The sequence below is a fragment of the Pecten maximus genome, chromosome 2, assembly GCF_902652985.1.
Source record: "Pecten maximus chromosome 2, xPecMax1.1, whole genome shotgun sequence".
NCBI classification, from domain to species: domain Eukaryota; kingdom Metazoa; phylum Mollusca; class Bivalvia; order Pectinida; family Pectinidae; genus Pecten; species Pecten maximus.
The window spans coordinates 50,280,563-50,304,677 of NC_047016.1; the positions used below are offsets into that span (position 1 = coordinate 50,280,563).

At 35.8% G+C, this 24,115-nt stretch overlaps 1 protein-coding gene across 1 annotated transcript; it reads right to left on the reverse strand.

Annotated features, from left to right (window-relative positions):
* Nucleotides 1-389: 389 nt before the first annotated feature.
* LOC117322378 (FMRFamide-related neuropeptides-like) lies at nucleotides 390-23,319 on the reverse strand. Its single transcript, XM_033877247.1, has 2 exons — nucleotides 23,051-23,319; nucleotides 390-1,900 (listed from the first exon to the last, which is right to left on the reverse strand). The coding sequence occupies exons 1-2, from the start codon at nucleotides 23,133-23,135 to the stop codon at nucleotides 1,494-1,496; spliced, it is 492 nt and encodes a 163-aa protein (XP_033733138.1). The 5' UTR covers nucleotides 23,136-23,319; the 3' UTR covers nucleotides 390-1,493.
* Nucleotides 23,320-24,115: the final 796 nt, after the last annotated feature.

A 24,115-nucleotide genomic window follows, 5' to 3' on the forward strand; every position in this document is an offset into this window, starting at 1 on the left:
ATTGATTCTTTATTAAATGGTGTGTATTTACCGTTAACAAATTACGACCCTAAATCCTCACAATTATCATTGTCAGATCATTTATTGTCTTGATTAAGGGTGGATTAAGTCGAGCGAGATTTTTCAATTCGATTTGAATCTTCTGAAAATGATGACAGAAAAATCAAGTTTAGCGAATGAACAGCGCATTTGCCAAATTTATTTTTGAAAGGTTCGAAACCCTCAATGGTTCTTTAGTGTTTTTTTCTGTTCTGCATTGTACTGATAGAACAAAATAAAGACGATACCATTGAAGTGGCCAGAAATGGTGACGTCACGTTCTCATCTACAAAATTTCAACATGACGTCACGTATCATTTGAGTTCGAGGAAAAACGCTGAATGCTTTCAAAGCAGAGCATACAATAATATAAACTTTATTTTCCTTTTTTTGTCGACATCACCAGTTAACTTCAACAAAATCGCCTAACATACCACACTGTATAGGACAATGGGGACAAAAAACAGTAACACGTGACCCATAACTAACCAATTAGAGACGTCGTAGGTACGCTATATAAGCCAATATCGCCGATAACCATGACCAGTATATAACTGTGAGTAACATATTTTTGAATTTTTTTAAGAATACACACTTTCATATACACGTATAAAGGATTTATTTCTAAATATTTATTTTTCTTCTATGGCAAAAATATTTTTTAAAAGTTTACGCCCTTATTTCGTCATGCAATTTTTTTTTTGTATTTGTTGAATTTGATCACAAATAATACCTTATTCTAGCTGATTAGCAGATACCATTATGATCAAATGGCGTGCTTCTGCAGTTCACAAACCGGGAATTTTTGAATAAAATAATGCTAGTGTTTAGTGAGCAGACAGTATCTTGAACATTAAATACAATATATCACTCCAACAAAACAATTGACACTGAAAACAAAAACAACAATATATTGCGGTGACGTCATCACTTTATCACGCTTACGTATTGACTTTATCTCCTAGATATTCTAACCGTTCTAATTAAAACATTTTGAAGTTTCGAGATTCTGCTGAAAGTTTTATGAGATATGATAACCATGTTTTTCTAGCGAATGTCGAATTTTAAATCAATTCTTTCCACACGAGATCCACATAGTACGAGCGGCATCATGTTCTTTCCCCAACCGGAATATGGCAATGATGTACACAGATTCAAGACATCTAACTGCCTTCACAAGTTCATGTTCCGCGAGGAATTGTGGGTCCTTACGCGTTTCCGGTTCTAATAATCATACATCAGATATATATGACTTAAAAAGTAGTCCGGTGAAAACTACTGTAGTCATTCTCGAGGAAACATTTTCGAACACACTAATTAGCATGCAATCGGTTCTATATACATTTCGTATTTCTGTTGCAATTGGACATCTGAAGGTATCATTTAAGCTATGAGTCATCGCAGAATGTCTCTTCTGTTTTAAAAATATATGTATATATTTAGGAATTTAAGGTCTATTTCTCTAAATATTCCTCCTCTCGTCCAAACCTGAACGGTGTGTGGGGTTTGTCTGCACTCCTACCATACCGGAAAAGAGCCCTCCTTTTTCCAAATCGGAATAAACTTCCTCTTTTGTCGTCACTTCCGGCGTCGGCGTAATCTTCAAGGGGCAATTCCATATTTTCGTCTTGGTCATCGAAACGTTTTCCGTAGCGCAGGATTGACCTCCTTTTGCCGAACCGGAGCAGACTTCCACGCTTTCCAAATCTCAAAAGGCTGCCACGTTTTCCGAACCGAAGTAGACTTCCTCGTTTGATAATCTCGGCCAAGTCCTCATCGGATAGATCGCTGTACGGGTTGTATCCTTCATAATCTATTTCTGGAGCCATCCTCTTTTTAATTTCAGATTGGTCTGAATCCACTGAAAAACATAAAAATGCCCATGATTAAATGTATGTGATTGCATTTATGCTAAAACGTTTTAAGCAACATGATGTTAAGGTTTACGGTGAGTAGGGGGAAATTGTAAAAAAAACTTGTGTCAAATAACTGTAAATCCAGACTATTATCTATTGAATAAGTATTTGTCAAATTATATTGTCACTATTATATGATTTTATTTTGTGGCAATTTCAACACATTTCTGGCCAAACTGATTTAGCTTCATTGACGTACTTTGGCGTACTCGACGGAGCAAAGGAAGGCCCTTAGTGTATTGTAATTTGTTAGAATGTTTTAGGGACACATTGGGATAAATACATTGGCTCTATAACTCATAAATCGATAAAACAGGCGAAACTTGTTATAGATGAGCAAATCTCCTATACTCCTGGTACGTAACATACATACATGATAACAGAGGACTTTCCGAATGATTCCTCGTCTATCGGAATCACTTCTCGTTTATCGACAATTTAGCAACAGGTTTTCATAGGCACTCGAGATCATGAGTTTATGATGTGACTTATTGCGCCGTAAAAGTGTTAATTTTCGTGTATTGTGTCTGAGGCCTCGCCATGGCAGTAATCAAACAGGGTAGACAATATGGGCAGTATCATATGTACTTCTGAGTATAAAGATTATCAAAACATCACTACACATAGATCATATGTAGGCGATGTCTATGTTTTTTTATGGAATAATGTCGTCGTAAATTCACACATTTCTACACCTATTATACATTAACTTAATTTAAATCCGAATTCAACGAGACACTTTTTTGATCACAATGTCCCTACTCTACAATATCTCAAGACGAAATAAATTTATTCTAAAAATAACCTAGCTTAGGGCATGTCTCGTTATGTCGACATGATACAGCGCAACAGACCCGCGCATGATTTCATCATAAGTCGACATATCGCGAGCTTTGTGATATCTTAACTTTCTGAATGAACACATGACCGCAGAAGGGTCGAGCCCTTTTCCATTCTTTCTGACCGCAGAAGGGTCGAGCCCTTTTCCATTCTTTAACATTTTTTTTGTTCAACAAAAATTTTACTCGACAAAAGTCGAGAGTATCGAACAAAAGCAATCGAGTTAATCTGCAGTTAAACACTCTGTAAATGGACCTCTGTATACAGGTCACCTGTCTCGGTCACCAATTTAACGTAATTTACTCTAAATGGACCTCTATATACAGGTCACCTGTCTCGGTCACCAAAGTAACGTAATTTACTGTAAATGGACCTCTATATACATGTCACCTGTCTCGGTCACCAATGTAACGTAATTTACCGTAAATGGACCTCTGTATAAAGGCCGAATGCCTCGGTTTCCAGTTTATGTTTCGGTTGCCAACGTGACAAATGTGTTTATAAGGGCTTTTATATATTCGTCACCTTCATGTAACACTTATATGGACAATATTAGCTGTTTTATCATCAGCGTTAAACTTGGATGATATCCATAATAAATGTATTTCTGAGCTACAGAAACTCGTGTACATACGCGTCCATTACCGTCACCGGAAACGCTGACCCTTGTCTAGAGTGTGCACGTGTTATCAATACAGACGCGGGAGAAACGACGATACAGTGTGGACATATCAGATACTAGGAGGTACAGATTACACTATCACAACAGGGGGAATAGTGTTGCCAGAACAAGCCTAGTATATAGACGAATGTGAAATAACTCTTTACTTTAATTTTATAACTTATCCTTCATCCTAAAGCATGACGGGAATTGAACATAGTGAGAAGTAACTATTATACAAATTTACCATGGATGTCTGTGCAAAAGTCCAGAATATTTGACACGCGGTACTGCTATGGTAGGTGTTATATCAATAAGATTGATACCTAAACCTATGTAGCAGTCAGCCACGCTACCAGGATTAGTGGTTAGGTCGAACCACTTGGCTGTTACATTATTGTGTTTGCATCAAAATCTTAGGGACACCAAACGGAGTCAGAGAATTCCACGTTTTCATATAGTAGTGCGCTCTGGCCCTACACCAGACATGCATGGTGTCAGGGCCAGAGGATACTCGGGCTAGATAAAACTTAGCCAATCATGAGTAAAACTTGGCAAAGTAACCGCAAGTAAAGCGTGATTAATATAGAACGCAGTCAACCGTATTACTTCATCGCTTCATCGTGATAAAAATAGAACCAGTGAACCGTGATAAAAAATCCAATCACCCGTGATTAAAAATTATTCGCTAGATTGTGAAATCTTCATCATTTTAATGATTCCCAATGGTGTATTTTGTATTCTTTTTATTCTTAAACCTCACACAACATCCTTCACGATTGCAGTCAGGTTATGTTCAAAGTGCATCTCAAAATATGTTACACAAGAAGTAGAAACTGTAGGAGGAAGGGTTTAAAACTGGATGTTCAGTGATCGACACGCAATAATGGAACACCAATATCAATTAAATGTCTTCATTGTCCTGTCCTGAGATAACATTATTTCAACTGAAATTATCCTTTGTACTTTAAATGACAAAAGCTGTGAAATCATTACCAGATTTGACATAAATTCACCAATTTGTGTTCACACGGAAGCCCTCGCTAATTATTCAAGCGAACTTTGCAATTATCTGAATAAATATAAACCTAGCGGATTCCAGTTTGCAGAATGAATAGTCCATTTCTGTCATGTTTATTTGTTTTTTGTGGAAATCGTACTTAATAATGGTATAACAATCGTTTACAGTTGAAGACATGACATAGAAATCTCCAATATTGGGAGAATCACCTCCTAGCTACTCGTAAAGACATTGTCCCGACATTAATCTAAACAATTTATATACAAATTATAATCCAATGTTGTTACCACGGTTATAAACCTTACTAAGTACAAAAATATGTTAATATCAACCAGGCACTCTATCAATATATAAGAATCTGCGTTTCAAAACAGTATTTGTCGAGGAGGCATGTTTGTAAACTATAATAATGTTAAAAAAAAAGATTGTCTTTATTGATATATATTTTTTTAATTTTTGATAATAAATTTTCGATGAATCCCGAGAGAAAATATCTAAAAGAGCACTGCTTGCATATCCCGTGAATAGTTTTATTTACTTGTCTTTTTTTTATCTTTTAAAATAAGTTTTCGATGAATCCCGAGAGAAAATCCCGTGAATAGTATTTTTGTTTGTTTTGTTTTTCTCAATCGTTTGAAAATAATTTTTCAATGAATCCCGAGAGAAAATCTACAGAAGCGCAAAGCTTTCATATTCCTTGAATAGTCAGTTACAGGTGTTGAATTACCGTTGGTCGATGATACAGGTTTCTGACCATTGGCGTATTGCATCCTTTTCACATTAATGGCATCGCAAGAAAATAGCTAACTAATCTCTATAGAACATTTCGTTAAAACTAAAGTTGTGTACTGAGGAACATGTTTCTCCCGCCAACGTAATTTTAATCGATAAGAGACACCCCTCGATGTTAAATGTCAATCGGTTTGCTAATTAATTAAGCGACCTGACATTTCTTACATAACTTTGGTCCTTTGGGTCATATCATGGCATGAGGGTACCGGCATGGCTCGCCATTTAACTTCCGCTCGATTGATGTAGAAAACGAAAATGAATCTTTGCTATGTACTTAAATGTTCAGTTTTTACTGATGTTTAATGCTTTAGCTTTAATCACCTTCGACGTGACGTCAAAGAGGAGCAATTAATACTCCGGGCCTACATCTGACGAAAGTTTGACCTCCCTATGTTTCAGTGAGCATGACGTTATTTCCGTACTCCAGAGCTTAATTGTATGTTCTGAGGTAAAATTAACCTCCCATCGCTTCTTTAAACACAACACAAGTACATGACCCCGAAAAGCTGGTCTCCAATTGTTCCAGAGAACATCACTTTACACATAGAATATAGCACGTGTAAGTCTTCGATCTGAATAATATCACCACTCGAAAATAACCAAATGGATTGTTAGGGTCTTCGGCTAGTGATTTTGTACAGAATCATAGTGATACACTCTGGATTCAAGCAATTACATATATAAATTCATTTTTGCTTCCGATAAATTGAAAAAAAAAAAAAACAACAAAAAACATTAATAACATTTTATATTAAAACTCACGATAAAAGGAGAATAAAAGCAAGATCTCAAAGGAGTACAATGTTTGCGCTTCATCGACGGTACCCAAATCTAGGTCAAATTCCGGTGACGCCACGTACTCAAAACATGAACAAGTTCAGTTAAATGGAAATCACCAGGAACATTTTGAGCACTGAACAGGTCAAATTGCAAAAGATAATAGAAGATAGAATATTTCCTTTACATCAAGTTTCATCATTTCCTGTCGTCACTAGTTGGCATCTGTCACAGATATCGTGAAAATGGGTACAAGCACTTGAATACCGGACTAATCAGCTGTGGGATTTGCTTGAAAAGCAAGGATGTTACAATCAAGAAATAGAATATTAAATGAGAGTCGGAATAATTACGGTTTTCATATATAGGGTCTGTAATATCCTTCGTCATATTCTCATATTTGTCAGTTTCAGTGGTATAACTGTAGGTTCTTAATCTGTTCATATTTACTGATCAAGCCTGTTTAAATGAACTTAAATCAGTACTTGCTGTAGGAATGGACTGTACTTTGTAATAATATAAGTGACGAAAGCCTCCCACAAAGACTGTCTGTACTCTTAATCAATTAGTTAAAGTGCCACAGCTCAAAAAAATGAAAAACGACAAAAACTCTGAAGTACAATTCTACAACGCAATTTATAGTTCACTTTTGCCTTATTCATTTTGTAACAAAACTAAAACCCACACCGGAAATGATTAAGTCGGCCACGTTGTCAAAGTGGCAGGGCCTTTATCGCATGGTGGTTTTATGAGTGTGGAGCCCACTCAATGAAGTTTGTAGTCTTTTAACGTAAACTCATGCAACACGGTCTTATTACGATTCCAGGAAATAATTTACTATTAAATTGACTAAATCGTGCGTGGCCTATATGAGTAACCCCGTAACATTTCCAATAACGTAAAAAGGTTATCCACGGTGTCTAAAGAATGTAAATGTTTATACCTTAAACCTCAGATAATTGACACACGCTTTATCAAAGGACATGGACTAGAGTTTACCAATAAAATCTGTCGGGTTTGCTTTAGCGTGGACGGACTTTAAAGCTTTAACATGATTGACGTGTAAAAGAGGAAATGAAACTAATGGTATGCTGCTGTCGTCAACTTTACTGCGACATGTATGTTCAATATCAAATGTCGTTAGCGGATGTTATATTTACAGTTAAATATGGCCCCTTTAATCTGTCTGGAATGTCGTTGTTAAATATAGACGAGCAATTTTAGTTGTTAAATGAATTTTGTTTACTACATCTATTGTATTTTATTTATTTGTTTTATTTCTTTTCTCTTCGCCTCAGCCGCCCTCCTCCCCCCCCCCCCCCCCCCCCACACACACAATTATGACCTTTCATCATCCTTGCAGTAGCTCGTGCCATATCACGAAAACGCCATCAGTTAATTGGACTATTCAAAGATGCCCTTTTAAGGGACACATCACTTAAATACATCGGAAGGTACTAACTGAAGAGATGAACAAAGCATTTTAATAGTCATGCCGTCAAAGTCGGTTATTTTCGCGAGTATAAAATGTTCGCTTATACTCAAGGTATTTACAGACTCGCGAAAAAATTACCTGCATGAAATAAACGAAACACGAGTAAATATAATCAGCATCATCACTACCAAGCTTCATCGGAAATAGGTTGTAAATAAAACGACTGTTAAACACCGTTCTGATGTTGCGTTGAATTATAGAAACATTTCGATACTACTGTCAAATATTTTGGTATTCCTATAAAAAATATGGCGGCGATATCATACAGTTTGCCGTGTTGTTATTGAACGTTTAATGCATCTAATGTTTCATAATTTTCTTTTTAAATTTGTTATTCTTATAATATATCTTAAGATGGTTATTGTCGAGTGTAATCATAATAATACCGTAGCAAGTAACGTTCTGTTAAAAGTTAACCATTTAAAATAGGTCATTATTGTAAAATTGCATTCTAGTATACGAAATATACTTTTCCAAAAATCTTAACCATGTACGGAGCTGGATTGTCCATGGTAAGATTATTTGATGAATACTTGAAGATACGGTGTAATGATTGTACCTGCTGTCACAATTACATGATATGTACGATACGAATAAATTAAGCAGCTAAACGTTTTCAATACTTTCTAAACAACTGTTTTTGTCTTAATGCCTTCTCATTCCTCATTATTTTGCTACTAAATTTGGCGTTCGCCAATGCGAGGAATATTATGGATATAATAGTGGTTCTGCCTCCAGGTCATGAAACCCTAAAGCAATCAAAATTATGCTTGCTATTTTTTTTCATATGTAGATTATGGATCTGTCCCTAGGCCATGAAACACTAAAACAATCAAAATTGCACTTGCTTCTCCCTGTGTGATTCTCGGCAATGAAGGAGGTATACAGGGAATAACTGCTCCATTCTGGAATCAGCACAAAATGCTGGAGAAAATGTTTTAACTTTTATCTGAGGCATGATAGTTCATTAAGATGGCACTATAATGCGATCCTTGAGATGACGTCATACAAATAGGCACCGATCTAAAATGAACTTCTTGAGCTGACGTGACGTTAGACACATTTCTAAATCAGTAAATGAATACGGAGCAGTGGACAGATTCGTATCTAAATAAAATTACATGCAGTCCCACACTTTAAAAAATAGTTCAATTATATTTTTGCCGATTATGTATGGTCTTCACATTCCCTTCTTTTGAAGGATTTAATTTCTCGTACAGGATTGGTTGCTGGAAATCTCCGATTGCTGCTAATTCTAGCTTATTAAGCGCGTGCATTATCGCGTCATATCACGTGACGCCCAGTCGTGATATCGCTGGCATTGACCGCTATTAGACAGCGTTAAACAATGCACATCATTATCCCCTAGCCCTGGCAGGTTACCGACCTATTGTACAAATCAGGTGACATCGACAGCGTTGGCGTTGACTTTGATCGCCTCAGCTACTCTAACGAGTCGGTGATAGGATTAAGTATTGATATAAAATCTATATTCTGGCGATTTAATATTTTCAAAAAGAATTTTCCTGACATTTAGTTTTATATGTATTGTATACATATTCACTTAATACATTTTAGACTGGTAAGGAAGCATTAACTTTCCCCAAAGCCACTTATACAACAAAATTGACAACGGTTTCATCGTTCATGAATTACTTGCCTTGGTAACATTTTCGCCCGCTACGCGTCGCTTTTTAATACTAACTTACCCCAGGTTCTCGGAACACAGAATCGCCGTCTAAGTGTCAGAATGACATTTCTAGTATCCTTTGACATTTACGTAGGGAAAACATTAGTGCGCTCGTTTATCGAAAGAGATACGCAGAAACTGTCTCTAATTTTTACGTTATGATTGCTAACATACTGTACCATGTTTGAAACTTGTTATGGCGTCTCGCAGCTAAATATTCCAATGATTCTCGGTGGCGTTTCGGGAAACTTCGTCAGTAAGATTGATTCCACGGAATAAACATTGTCTTGATATTAGATTAACAGTTATGAATGCTTCATACGGGAGACATAAAACCATATCATGAACTACTTATATGTTGTATTTGTGGGATTAGCTTGTCTCAATACTGTCTTCTCCTGACGACAATGAACATAGCATCATGATAATAACTGTACAGGCCGATAAAGACCTGGTCTAATTAATTGGTAGCTGTGTTCTTATCGTTTCTTGTCTAGTATTTTTCAGTTGAAGATTGTTTTCGTGTGTAAACAGTTCGTCCCCTCGCGGAAGCTTATCTTCTCATTGCCTTTCGCCATCAAACAAATGCTTACGGTTATGAGTAGTATTGATTTTCCGGCTTCATCAATTAAACTACACGGTTATAATGTTAACTTGCAATGTACATTTAACGTTGAGGTGTTTGTCTAACACTTTTGTACACTATTTTGTATTTGAAATTTACTTATATCTATTTCCTAGAGGTTGTGTGCTAGTTTTTCGGAGTTCGAGTAATGATAAGGCACATAATCTTGGCATTGATTATAAAGTCAGATTGCCGATTATTATGTTTCTAAGATACCAGGATTACCGACTTATCTTTACAGAAATGAAATAGACACTCAAATGACTAAGGAAGACATTTTGTGACATGTGCCTTTTCCGGGCCTCTCTGGTTAGGGGTGACCTTGCGAAGCACGCTTCCCCGCTTTAGATAATGTTTGTTGGTATCTTCAAGAGACCAATGACATTGTAGGTACTATAGACATACCTGAAACGACTTATGTCAAAATTACTATCAAATAGTTTTAGCGAAGAGTATATATAGCGCGATATATGTTGTTTTTTCTATTTTGACTTTAAAGGAAAATGTTGATAGTTGAAATATCAAAGCCATTCAATCAGGAATGAAACTCTTTAGCACTGGCGTTATCTTACCCAATGAAAACTCTATAATTCCTGCGAGGAATTTTGTTTCACAAGATTTTTGCATTTTGCATTTTTGTAGATAAAAGACTTTCCTCTTGAAAATTTTGGCCTTAGTTCATATAATTCCCAAAATACCTACCACCATATCGGAGCGCGTGATTGCACGGACAGTCATCATGCTTTTCTCTTTGTACTGTTGCATTGCCTTTATGTTTGATTGTCCGTAACAGACCCTTTGGGAGCAGTGTTTGCAACTGTAGAGAATAGAGCGCTGGCATGACAATTGATAATTGAATCACAAAGTTAAGTGAAATGTGATTAATGAGACCGGGCTGGATATTTAACACCCAGCAAAATGAGATAAATCCTTATTGCAGCTACATTTATAAAGAGACACTTGTCAACCCCTTGGGAGTGAAACGCACAACTAAAGATAAACGAAACGGAATATACGTTGTGGTTTATATAGCTTTGAATGACATTTATATAAGCTGTATCACATTAACCTGATGAAACTAAACACCGACACATTTAGCTGGGACTCCATTAATTGTTATTGAGATGGTCGATTAGACCATATCCAGTTTAACGATATTTTGACGGTAATGATAAGTTTATTGATAAGTAACAGGCCCATTACGTGTAGCCAATGACAGCGGATGATTGTGAAAGGTTTCACTTAAGGTTAAGTTTCGCGTAGATCTAGGTTAAATATTGATCGAGGATTCAAGCATGATCTAGTTATGAATACAAAACAATTAATCAAACACAACGAATAATATGGCCTGATAACAGATAGACAAGAGCAACACTTAAACATCATTTAGTAGGAATTGTTAAAACAAAAGCGAAACAACGCCCCTACCAAAAGTAAGGAAGGCCAATGTTTCTATTGAAAAAGTACACAAGGGTACATCGCGAACCAATGTTTCCGCTTAGAGAATGGTACATCGAGACCTGGAGAAGGAAACATTGCTAACAAGTTAAGAAGGGTAAATCGAGAACGCCCTTCTTTAAGCGGAGATACATCATTTCGGTAACGAGACCTAACAAAATCACAAAGCTATTTGCTTTCGTATCAACTTGGCAATTTCCAGGATAATACTTAATACGAATATTAACGAAATATTTCCTTTTGGGAAATTGTTTTATTATTCTTTATTTGAATATTTTCTTATTTCTTCAATCGACAAGCGTCACAGTAAAACATTTACCTTTAACCTTACAATTTGCCCGCAACATCATGAAATGGCGTTTTTTTTAAATCGAACATGGAAAGATATCATCTTCTAATGATATTTGATAGTGACCATTTAACTTATAGTATCCTTCATAATCCTGCATTTCTCTTTCTAGGAATGTCATGTTATTTTTTTCGTTAGCAGTCAGTATATTTAAAAGCAATTGTGACATTGCAAACGAGATCTAAGATATTAGGCAAAGGAACATATACAAAACCGTAGTTGGATAATGCAGGAATGATACCATCAAGAAATGGAAACATTATGAAATGATGTTTGAACAAAAACAACATTTCAAAATGAAAATAATGTTTGAAACGCTCGTCAAAACATTTGTTATCAGACAGTTATGAATCGAAACTGAAGATAACATCGATTTATTAATTTTTTTTGGTGACGTCACGATGCATGTATATGTGGTGCCAAGAAGTAAAGACGCAAGAAAAAGACTGGATCCCCAAGCCAATCATATATCCACTAGGTATTATAACACTTGTTTTCGTTACACAAGTGATGTGTTTCCTTACAACACAGATGCGAAATGATAAAAGCTGTGAGTGTGTTTCCCATCATTGCGCAACACTACATGCAACATACAGAATGTACGTTTCTGGACATATGTTATATATCTGCATTTAGACATATATCAACGGATCAAAACGAGCCACGATATGATATCTTTCTTCTAATGATTACCGTAATCTGATTACCTCACTTGTGTTTACGGTTTCCGTTGATGGTTACACAAATCTACTTATCATATACCTTGGAGTGTGTCAATTGGAACAATGACCAAATTTTGTAAAAAAAATAATAAAGTTATCTCATTTAGAGAGGTTTACTTGATTAAGAGATTAACATTCTATCTTTTTATGGTCAACTCTATAAAGTTCCATGCGTTTTGCAATTCAAGTGACTTATCTACAAGTTGTAAAATTCTGCAATTTGTGCATATAATACACTCAAAAAAGCAATTCTTGTTACTAAACTCCAGGTCGCTAAGTAACATGTATTTCCATCTTAAATTACAAAATTGTAATAGTATAAGCAGAAGAGATAGAGGATATCTAACAGTGTCTTCAGTAATACCAAATATATTTCACTCGTGTGGCTATTATTTTGATATTTTTCACGAGTGCGCATCTGTTTATTACATTTTTTTATCAACGAAAAACCTACCCTGTATGCTAACTAGGCCTAATGTAAACAAAAAAAGTAGTTCCCCCTGTCCAGGTGCTGACATATATGTCAGGCTTTCTGATTGGTCAATTATTTTGGTATTTTCTAATCATTAATTTGATCGGTCAAATCAGCAAAAGTGATATTTTTCACTAGTAAAATATGATTGAAAAATATCACTTTTATAGAATGAATAATTTTTGATATTTCACTGGTAAAAATGTAATAAATCTCCGTATCTGGTGTCAGGTATATCACAGTACCCACATAATGGCTGATGGCTGATGATACGTCGACATTGCCAAGTGTAGTCAAACCGCACCAGAACAGTACGCTTACATGTCTGTAGAGAGGCTTACAAAGCATTGACTACGTTGATTGTGGTCACGCACGATCGAAAATCTCCTCGCTTTGAGACGTCACGTCACGTACATATGTGTGTGATGGTTGGTATTAAATAGTGCCCGGATGCTGGGTATGCTGTACTTTAGGTATTATGCAGTTTGTGATGGGTATTATGCAATCTCTGGATGTTAATTTTTTTCAGTCAATTTTCAGAAGAGCTTTCTATAATATAATACTTTAGATTCCTATTCATCATATAGACAGAGATATATTCCTAATGCTACTTACTGTAAATCACTTATATTTCGCGAGGGATTTATTTTCGCGTTAATACGCGAGGAGAGTCAATCGCGAATAAAAATCTTTCGCGATTATTTCTACGCAATAACACCTTTGGATGGCAACCACGCTAGATACTGATATAGGATTCTTGTAGATTCTATGGCTCTAAAACTCATCAATTGCGAATTACAACTAATTGCAAGATCAGCGTTGGCGAAATCATTTATTCGCGAATGTGTCTGAAGAAATATGTTGGCGAAAAAACGTATTCGCGAAATCTAAGTGATTTACAGTATATAAATACGTCTTATATATAGAAATTAATTAGTTAACCAATAAGACATGGTTCTGTTTTTATAGTAAGCTTAGAATAAGTCTGGTCGCAGCATGCATTTTGTGGTAGACGATCTAAAACGTACCAATATGTTCCACTGTTAAGAGTTCTGCGACCTACTAATAAAATGGAACCTTGTTGCCAAGTGTATCCCGTTTTTCTTTGAAACCTCAAGGGAATAATATATATCACGTGCTGGAATTCCGAACAGGATATTAACCGGAACTGCTTTTACACACATCATAAACTGGAACTTACATTAATAGATTTAATTAATGATAATATGAACAATTGTATGCCGCGTAAAAATACTATGAACGGGAGAAAAACAGTTATCCCCAACCTTGAGACTGCAACAGAGAAATACCCAATCATTGTGTGATGTGTTTGATCGCTTACCCTTGGTAGAACCTCGACTGTTCGGAATCCTCTTTAACACTCCCAAGGTAGGGGGAGATTATATCAATCCGCAGATGATATGACTGTTCATGACTATTTTAAAGAGGTCAGCCTATTTAACGTGAATGCTAAAGAGAAACATGGAGACTCGGAACACTTCAGAGCGGTTTATTCTAGATAAAAAGGAGGTCTAGCAAATATTGAAATTAATCAAGATAATTATTTCTTAATAAATAGGGCTCTTTAGGAAAGGATTATAGAGTAATGTCTATTCTGCCAATAATTTTTTGTATCCAATGGCAGGAAGATATAGCGGGGAATTTCTTTAACGATACAAATTACGCCTTCCTTGTTAACATGTTTTGGTCAATGTTTACCTCATTCCGTCATTTCCTACAATATATTAATGACATATTTCTCGAAATAAGAATTTTATTTACGACCTTAAATATACACAGTTTCCTAAACAATCAGCTAGAAAGTTAATCACCAATACATACAACACAACCCTGGGGGACTGCTTAGGACTTAATTCTGAGATGCGCGTGACACGTGATCTGTTTAAGTGCTAATTTTTCACACAATTACATCCCAATGAAATATTGTGTAATTCTAATTAAGATAGGCAGGCTATTACAGCTGGCCTTGAACCATCTTTTTGTATTTTGATGTTTCGGCATTTCTTTTGATCTATTTCGAGCTTTGTTTTTCGGTCGCCTCCTTTCATCAACACTTTTTGCCCTTAAAATCAGCTAAGATAAAATGCAATCCATTTAGCTCCACTGTATCAAACTCTCAATTTCTTTTGAAAAGTGCTAATTTCTGGTATGTCTTTTGATCAATCCTTTGAAATGTTTCAAACATTAACTCAATGATTATCTTCCTTTCGCAGTTAAAATGAATCTTCTGATTATTTCCAGAAAATTTGATATTGGCATCGTCATGACAACATCACCATGTTTCAAGTATCAGTACTATGTAAACAGCATGCGTTATTACACCGCCCGTTCTATCGACTAATTAAACATCAACATTCTTTGGACATTTATGCACCGAAGGTTCTTGGAGTTGCCCTCTGATCATATCCATAATAAATAACTACTTTGAAAATGCCGGGTACAGTAGTTGTAATTAGCGGGAACATTTGTTTGTGAGACCAATATAACTAAGAGTTATGGTCCATATTGATGGTAGACATGGATCAGATTCAAATACCAGGCCAACTCTTCACACGCAGACATGACCCCGGGACATCAAACGCGTCATTTACAAATGGATGTTTGTCGGTATTAGTCGGTCTCTTTCATGTGTATGGTATAGAAATTCAATTTAGACAGAATGAGCAGCTTTAAAGGAGTTTATGCAAATGCTCTGAATAATTAAATTTTCTCTCACGCGTTTTCAACATAACTGGAATCTTCAAATGAAAAAAATTTAATCGAATTCAGGTTTTGATATATTAAAAGACATTAGAAGACCAGGCATGTTGGCGGGATGAAAACTGCAAATTGCAGCTGATTTGATTCTGCTTGCTTTATTCCAGCGACAAACTTTTACTGAAAATGAAGGCTTCCTGAAAACAATATCTAAATGTCATTATGGGGCTTATTAAAATCACTCAAAGTGCCTTACAGACAATTATGAGGATGTTGATATTGATTGGCAATATATTTCAATGGATATCCTCCCTGTTGTTTTCCAGGATTTATTTGACTAGCCCATAGGGATCGACTTGGCAGAAGTTTTTGACAAGTTGTCCGAAAAGACCTTCCTACTAGAATATGAAGAAAGGTGGGACTGTTTTGATGAATGCAAACATGTCCATTATATTGTGAAGATAATTAAGTGAAAATCTAATTTTTTATTTGTTTCGCTATTTTGCCGTAATTTGAAAAGAATTTGGTGATGAGATATCTAAAAATAAACAGTTTCAATATTCATTTGGACCTCCTCGAACAGGTTTACAGATATCATCCCTATGTGCCGAAGGGTTGGGAACCTACATGCTCTGACATGCATTACCTCACACTTTGCTAATCAGGTCATGGATTTGTGTAAGAGTATTTGGGTTCTTCTGTTACAGCTCGTAACCACAAGCCAAGCGATGACAATCTAAGCATTTTTTTTATGTTTACGTGAGGGGCAGGGGTTTTGCTTTGATTTACATGGGAACCTTACACGGTTATAAACATATATTAGTTTGTTGGTAATCTCGCTTCATAGAAGAAAATTAATCACATTAAATCAATAGGCCTTGGCCGGAACTCATTCTGTATCTGGGCATAGAAGCTTTATTGTTTTTCCAGTTTATAATATACATTCATTGTTTCAGGATACTGTGCTTGTATCTATTATATAAATATATATACTAGATAAAATTATTGAAACGTGACGATGTCTGAAGATAAAGTGTCGTCAGCAGCGTGTTACAGGTCAGTAACTATTTCATATTTCAGCACAGGGATTTCATAGGTGTGATCGGGTGGCACAGTGGTTAAACACTTGCCTTTCACCTAGACGGCCAGGGTTCGATTCCCCAATCGGACAGGAAAAGGTATGGGGTCACCTGCCCGACCACGTGGGGTTTTCTCGGGTACTCCATCCCCCCTCCCTTCCAGGCAGTAAGACCCCTCGGATGCTTACATCGGGTTGTTGTAACTTGTTTCGCAATTGTTGTAAAATAAATAAATTTTGTTTTAAACAGGGATTTTATTGTTTTGTTACTTACTTATAGCATGATTTGTTATTATTTTTCAGGTCGATCTGAAATCCAAAATGGCCGAGGAGTTCCAACATTCTATAATAAAACATTTGACGGAAACTAAAGATTAAGCAAATTGCTCGAGCCCACGAGTCCATTGTTCTTTTGTTAAGGACAGGAGGGATTTATCGGAAGTCAAGTCATTCGATTCCCTTTTAAATATGTCGACGCGTCTTAGGAAGAATGTAGAAGAATTCATAACGTCAATGTTTTCATTCATTTTTCTACATCAGTCTCTTATCAAGTTTGCCTCAGTACTAAGATATATTTTTACTGTGATAAGATGAACATTTTCCTATCTTGAACGTTTCATTTCTTGATTGTAATATTCCAGATTTCCGTTGTTGTATGAATGTGATGATTGCACCAACTAAGGTAAGAAATGAGGATTGTTATTAAGGCTTTTGATTGCCTTTTTATGTTTTGGGAATGAACCTGTTATCTTGAGTGATTTGGATATTTTTATTATTTTATTATGCAAGTCCATGCTTCTGTTTCTAGTGGTTTTGTAGTCATTATCTCTGTTTTACATCTTTAAACATGAGATTAATTTAAAGTTACTGTTACTTATTGGAAACGACCCATATTATATATGATATATCGATTGTTTTTGTTTTGTTCACAACTATCTAGTGATTAACTGCTTGCATTCTTTAACATTTTGAATATCGAGTCTGTAGACCAGTTTGAATGTCTTTACAATTCTTATCTTAATACATGGAAGTATTGCTTTTATTTCTTTTTAAAGTAAGATCGATATTTGATAACTTACTAATAATTTCCATTATACTGGTACTATAGACAATAATTAATTGTCAAATGTGTACAAAATATTTCCAAATTCACGGTCAATCTGCACACAAGCCTACGCAATCACACAACTCAAATATCATGCAACCGTATAATCATTTGAATCCAACCAAGAATCAAATTAATTACAGTTATGAAACTTCTCATAGGGAGCTGTTGTTCTGATCCATTTGGTCCAACTTGAATTTAATCGCCTTAGCTTCCAAGTATTAGAATGTTCTTTCATGTGCATTTTTTTTTATCATCTTTGAACGTTTGGTCAATCCTATTTTGTATTCCAAGACTCTTAACATGAATGGTTGTATCAAATTTAAGTGGGTATTGTCATATACGGTAAAATTGAAATCAAAGAAATATCCTGTATGTTTTTTTTTTGTTCAACCTGAAACGAAATATGTATAACTTCTATCCTTTACAGTAGATAACACACACAAAATCAAAACAAAAATGGGCAAATATTTGATAGCAAATGGATTTGAAAATCTAGGCAAATATCAAATAGTAAACCGATCAGAAAAATCTAAGCAAATATTTAATAAGAAACTGATTTGAAAAATCTGAGCAAATATTTAATAGTAAACTAATTTGAAAAATCCGAGCAAATATTTAATAGCAAATTGATTTGACAAAATAAGTAAAGGTTTAATTGATGAAGCGTTGTGACAAGCCATCGTGTTCCTACGCATTAGAAAAGTTTTCAGAAGAACGAACTCTAGTAAGCAGATATGCATGTTATTAAAATTTGAAGTAGAAACAGGAACACCGTGACATTGTGTTGTCCTTTGTTGTGGGGTTATAAAACATATTTCTCCGCTGATCTTGATAAAGTATCCTTTCATTCAACACTCTAATCCATGATTTCTATTCTCCACGGGATATCTTTTAAGTGGCTGTCACCATTGGCCTCTCATTATGCAACACTCTCATGACTGACTATTTTTGGAGATAGGATTTTGCAATTCGATATTAAAGCGTCCATCTTATCTGTTTCTTTCCTCGCCAGTTGCCATGGGCGTCAGAGAACATGATGGTTTAACAAAAATTGGCGGAATATCAATGTGACAATATCTAAGGTCAAAGGTTAAAAGGACATCCGGTAGACACTATCGTATAGAAGACATAATCTATTAGCAACTTTGAGCATAAGCAATAAATGGGAATTTGAACTTGACATATAAGTCACGTGAATTAACGCAAAGTCTCGTCTGGTTGGTGTTTTCTAATCGGGCATGAACAATTAATAAAGAACCTCTTTTTTCCCTATTTAACTCTCACATGCAATGTATCCATACACTGTCTACATGTTATCATGTTTTTCGGTCTGCCCGTTATCCAGCATGGTATGTCTAAATTCTGATGATTAGTGGCACTGTTCCAGAACATTCCCTCGTGTTTCATGTTCATTTCAAATGACCCAAACTTAAGCGTACTGATAAAATCAAGAGGCAAGTACTGATAGATGTTCCTTTTTCTATGTTAAGAGTCGCTTAGTCCATAGTATTAACGTGATTTTCATATTTCTTGCTCATTAACGATGAGTTCTAGAGATGCGATACAGCTGTATGATGTCTAACATCATTGACGAAGTCGAGAGAGACTGAACAGCTGTATGGTGTCCCGAACATCACTGACGAGTTCTGGATAGACGAAACAGCTGCATGATGTCTCTAACATCACTGACGAGTTCTAGATAGACGAAACAGCTGTATGATGTCTTTAACATCACTGACGAGTTCTAGAAAGACGAAACAGCTGTACGATGTCTATAACATCACTTACGAGCTCTAGATAGACGAAACAGCTGTATGATGTCCCTAACATCACTGACGAGTTCTCGATAGACGAAACAGTTGTATGATGTCCCTAACATAACTGACGAGTTCTAGAAGAACGAAACAGCTGTATGATGTCCCTAACATAACTGACGAGTTCTAGAAGATTAGGGACATACTGTACAGTCTATATGACGAAAGTATATACTTCATATAAAGTCGTAAGGATATGACGTTTAAACTTTGATATCCTGTTAGATTTAAGGGCGAATGTCGTTAGATGTTGAGTAAACGTGAACATCTTAAAGGCTTACGATATCAGGTTATTGTTGTTGATAATAATGTAGTTGCCCGGATGCATCTTTTGTAAAATTCATATATCCTATACATTATTGATTGTTTAGTAGATGATATTGGAAAACGTTAAACACAAACAATTGATTCAAAGAGTATATATTAATTAAATCTATCTCTATATCTAAAGTATAAATTTTATATATTTTGCAACCATTGCGAAACAAACTCTAGCACCGTATATTAAACGCGTTTATTGACCCGGATGGAAGCGTAGGAAGGGTTTCACCCACGTAATCTGACAGGTGACCCCAAACCTTTTCACGTTCGATCTTGGAATCAAACCCCGGCCGCCTAGGTGAAAGGCGTGCGTATTACAATGGTGCCATCCGACCAACCAGTAGCTTTGTTCTATTCTGAAGTGTAGACAGTCTGAAGAAATTTATCAGTGTGATTTTTTCTATTGGCGACGAATTAACAGACTTCTGCTTCTTTAACTATAAAGAACAATAATTATTTAAATTGGTAAATAGTGGTTTAGACAGATAAGTCATTGTCGTTACTGCGTTTTACACACAAAGATGTTATCTATCTAATACAACCCTGAAATAGTTAAGCAAAAGTTGATATTCTCGCCATCCGAATGAATCAGAGATATCAAACAAATTATATCTAATTTTACTCACAGCATGCTTGTTAAGGGGCCAATGATAGCATTGGGAATATACGTTTGTTTCTTACAAGGAAACAGGAAACCGATAGAAATATAGACGGTACGCGGCCATAATGCTTCTTCCTTCCTTAAGTCGCCACATGGCAATATATCCATATTGGTAACTATATTGAGCGTCTATTTAATAACAGAGTTAAGGTTTTGTTCCCTTACAAGCACACACTGAGGTTGGCACCTTAATGTACTGTCCCATTTACAAAGTACTTTCAAAGTATCATATAACCAAACGATTACATATGGATTATGTCCGAACTCCTCGGGTGTCGCCGCTATATTTTATGTAAATCTCACCGGGGTTTTACGAAATGTTAATGTAAACCCGGACTTATTACATGAAGAATTGATTGTCTGACAGGTTCTGTAGACGTATGTCATAAGATAGAACATTGATCTACAGGAAAAAAAAGATGATCTTCACCTAAAAAAGTTGACATTTTCCATCTTTAAGTGAATTTTTGACTCAAATATATTACGAACCAAAATTTTGTCAAAAAAAAAAAAAAAAAAAATCAAATTTGAACTACGAAAGTAAAAAGAGAAACAACTTAAAACTGAAAATTTATAGTATCGTGAGTGCATTAATACATATTGATATTTGAATCAATCATTTATTCTATAGAGATGTAATACGTTTCAATCCCGTGCCACTTTTCGCAAGGTTTTTAAAATGGAATGCAAGCTAGAATACAGAAATTATCAGGAACTATAAAACTCTTTACACTATACTCACACTGAAACTGTAGAATATCGCAAAACCTCCTGGAACTTTTTCTCGTGATAGATATACGTCGTTAACTGTCAATATTAGCACTTACATAATATATATAACTTTTAGTTATATTTACCTTTCCGTAGTGTCAATAACGACATATAGCAAATACGCTGTTCTAATTATTGTAATGTAAGTTCTGTAATTAATTAGAGCCATGCATAAGTATTATCAATATGTATGGAAGAAATTACTTGACATTATCGTGTCTTACATTTCATGTATTTTAATGACGTTATGTACAGTATGGCGATCATACTGATACTCGGTAATCCTCTTTTATAAAATACCGGGCCACTAAACCACGCGATACACAGAACTCCTCTTATAGCGAATACAGGCCCACTAGGCCTCGCGATAAACAGAAATCCTCTTATACCGAATACAGGCCCACTAAACCACGCGTTACACAGAACTCATCTGATACCGAATACAGGCCCACTAGGCCTCGCAATAAACAGAAATCCTCTTATACCGAATACAGGCCCACTAAACCACGCGATACACAAAACTCCTCTTATAGCGAATACAGGCCCACTAGGCCTCGCGATAAACAGAAATCCTCTTATACCGAATATTGTCCTACTAGATTATGCCATACACATAATTCATCTGATACCGAATACAGGCTCACTAGGCCTCGCAATAAACGGAAATCCTCTTATACCGAATACAGGCCTACTAGGCCTCGCGATAAACGGAAACCCTCTTATACCGAATATAGACCCACCAGGCCTCGTGACACACATGAATCCCCTAATAAAATACAGGCCACGGCAAAGGAGAATCATTTCATATTGAATACAGATCCACTAGGCCACGCCGCGACAAACGAGAACTCTTTTATACCGATTACTGGCTGACTAGGCTACGCTACAACAAAGGAAACATTTTTATACCGATTACTGATCCACTAGGCCACGCCGCGAAAAAGAGAGATACGTAAATACTTTTATACCGAATGCAGGTCCTCTAGGTCACGTAGACATCGTGTTATATCGAATACTGCCCTTAAAGGATTCACAACGGAAACGTGTTACATCGAGGACATACCCACTTTTACACTCAGGAATCATACTATGTCGACATCTGGTCTATAAAGGTCAGGTCAAAGTTGTAACAATTAACAGTAATTAGCAGTGAAAACGGATACATAAGCCGACATTAACACAAATTTGTTCCTATCATAATCCACGCGGTGACAACTACTAATTAAATTCCTTAATTAAAAGGATGGGATAGTTATTTTGGATTAAGACAACTCTGAATGTATTCTCAGACGGTGTTTAAATACGGCTATTATGTTACATTATAAAAACAATTTTTCAATTTGATTACATGTTCTACGAAATCCACTTATAGAATCCAAAGAGCTACTGTGCATTGGGAAATATTATCTGTGTCATAAGCAGTAGGAAGTTTATTTTTACCCTGAAATTTCGGTGGGATGCACGAACTAGATATCGTATGATATAGAACTGTCTAAAAATTAGTATTTTGTTTTTGGAATCAGGTTTTCCAATCACACATTATAATGTAAATCGTTAGTTTCACTGACGATGTTATCGCTATTAGATTTTTTAAGCAACTTTGAAAAGTGATTAATTCCTTGCAAAATCATATTTATAATAATTACCATGTTGATGATAGTCTTATAAAAATTACCTGAAAGGAAAAGTTGTAGAACTGAAATAAAAATTCACAATACTTACCTAATTTTCCGTCATCTGTGAACGCCAAGTCGATAATAGCTAAGAAGAGCGCCACTCCGAAAATGATCATAGCCTTTGTATCCATAACTACAGAAGTGTTAAAGAAGATCTGCAAACTAGAAACTAATGGAATCTTATTTTCCAATTTTTGTCTGAAGATATTAGCAAAGATTTTTGTTTCAAGCTACACTCTTTCCATGTCTTGCGGCCTAAAGAAAGCTATAGTTGGTGTTAGTCCTTAAGTATGTAAACTGAAAATCTGGCTTTCCAGTGGCGTGCTAATAAGTTCTCCGCGACAATACATGTGGTTGTCCAATGGAAATTGACATATTTACAAGGTTGGATGGGATTGGTTATGTGTTGATCAAAGATCGTGGACATGTAAGGTATGTTCCTATTGGCCGTGTTGGCTGGCTGTTATTGGATAAGTGGATGGGTGTGGGAGGAGAGACGTTGCTCCTCTGAGCGGCAATGTACTGTATCGATATATACGTGATTGGGAGGATCGATAGATTCCTTCACTTCAACGTGGAACTACTGTAGTAAAATATCCGTCTCAACTAGTCTTCGCTGTTGTCGCTCGGTAGTCAGACTCCCCCATTGTTTGATCGTAATTCTATCGCGTAAAAAGTTTGCGTCCATCTTGTTGAACAAGCGACAATAATTACAGCGAGACCTGATGGTATTGTATTAGAAATGCAAGTCCGTGTGGAACTCTTATGATTAAACTTGTTATTGGGTGGGAATTAAGTAAATCAAATCTAAAATGTAATAAGCGTTGCTATGTTGTCCGTTAACCGTGAAACCGTCGGTTGTAGATTTATTGTAGACTGTTATTAAGTCTGCTATGTGTAAAATTATAGAGTGTAATAAAACAGATTCCCTGGTAACCTATCTTTGATTTACGTATCTCTGCAACCGATGTTAGGTTTTAACATGCGTGAGATTCCACAATGGAAATAGACAATGGCGTGAAAGATATGCATTTTGACAATGGTTCATTGTCAACGCAGACAACTATTAAGTGACAGGTGCGACAATAGGATCTAAAATTGACAATTCTTC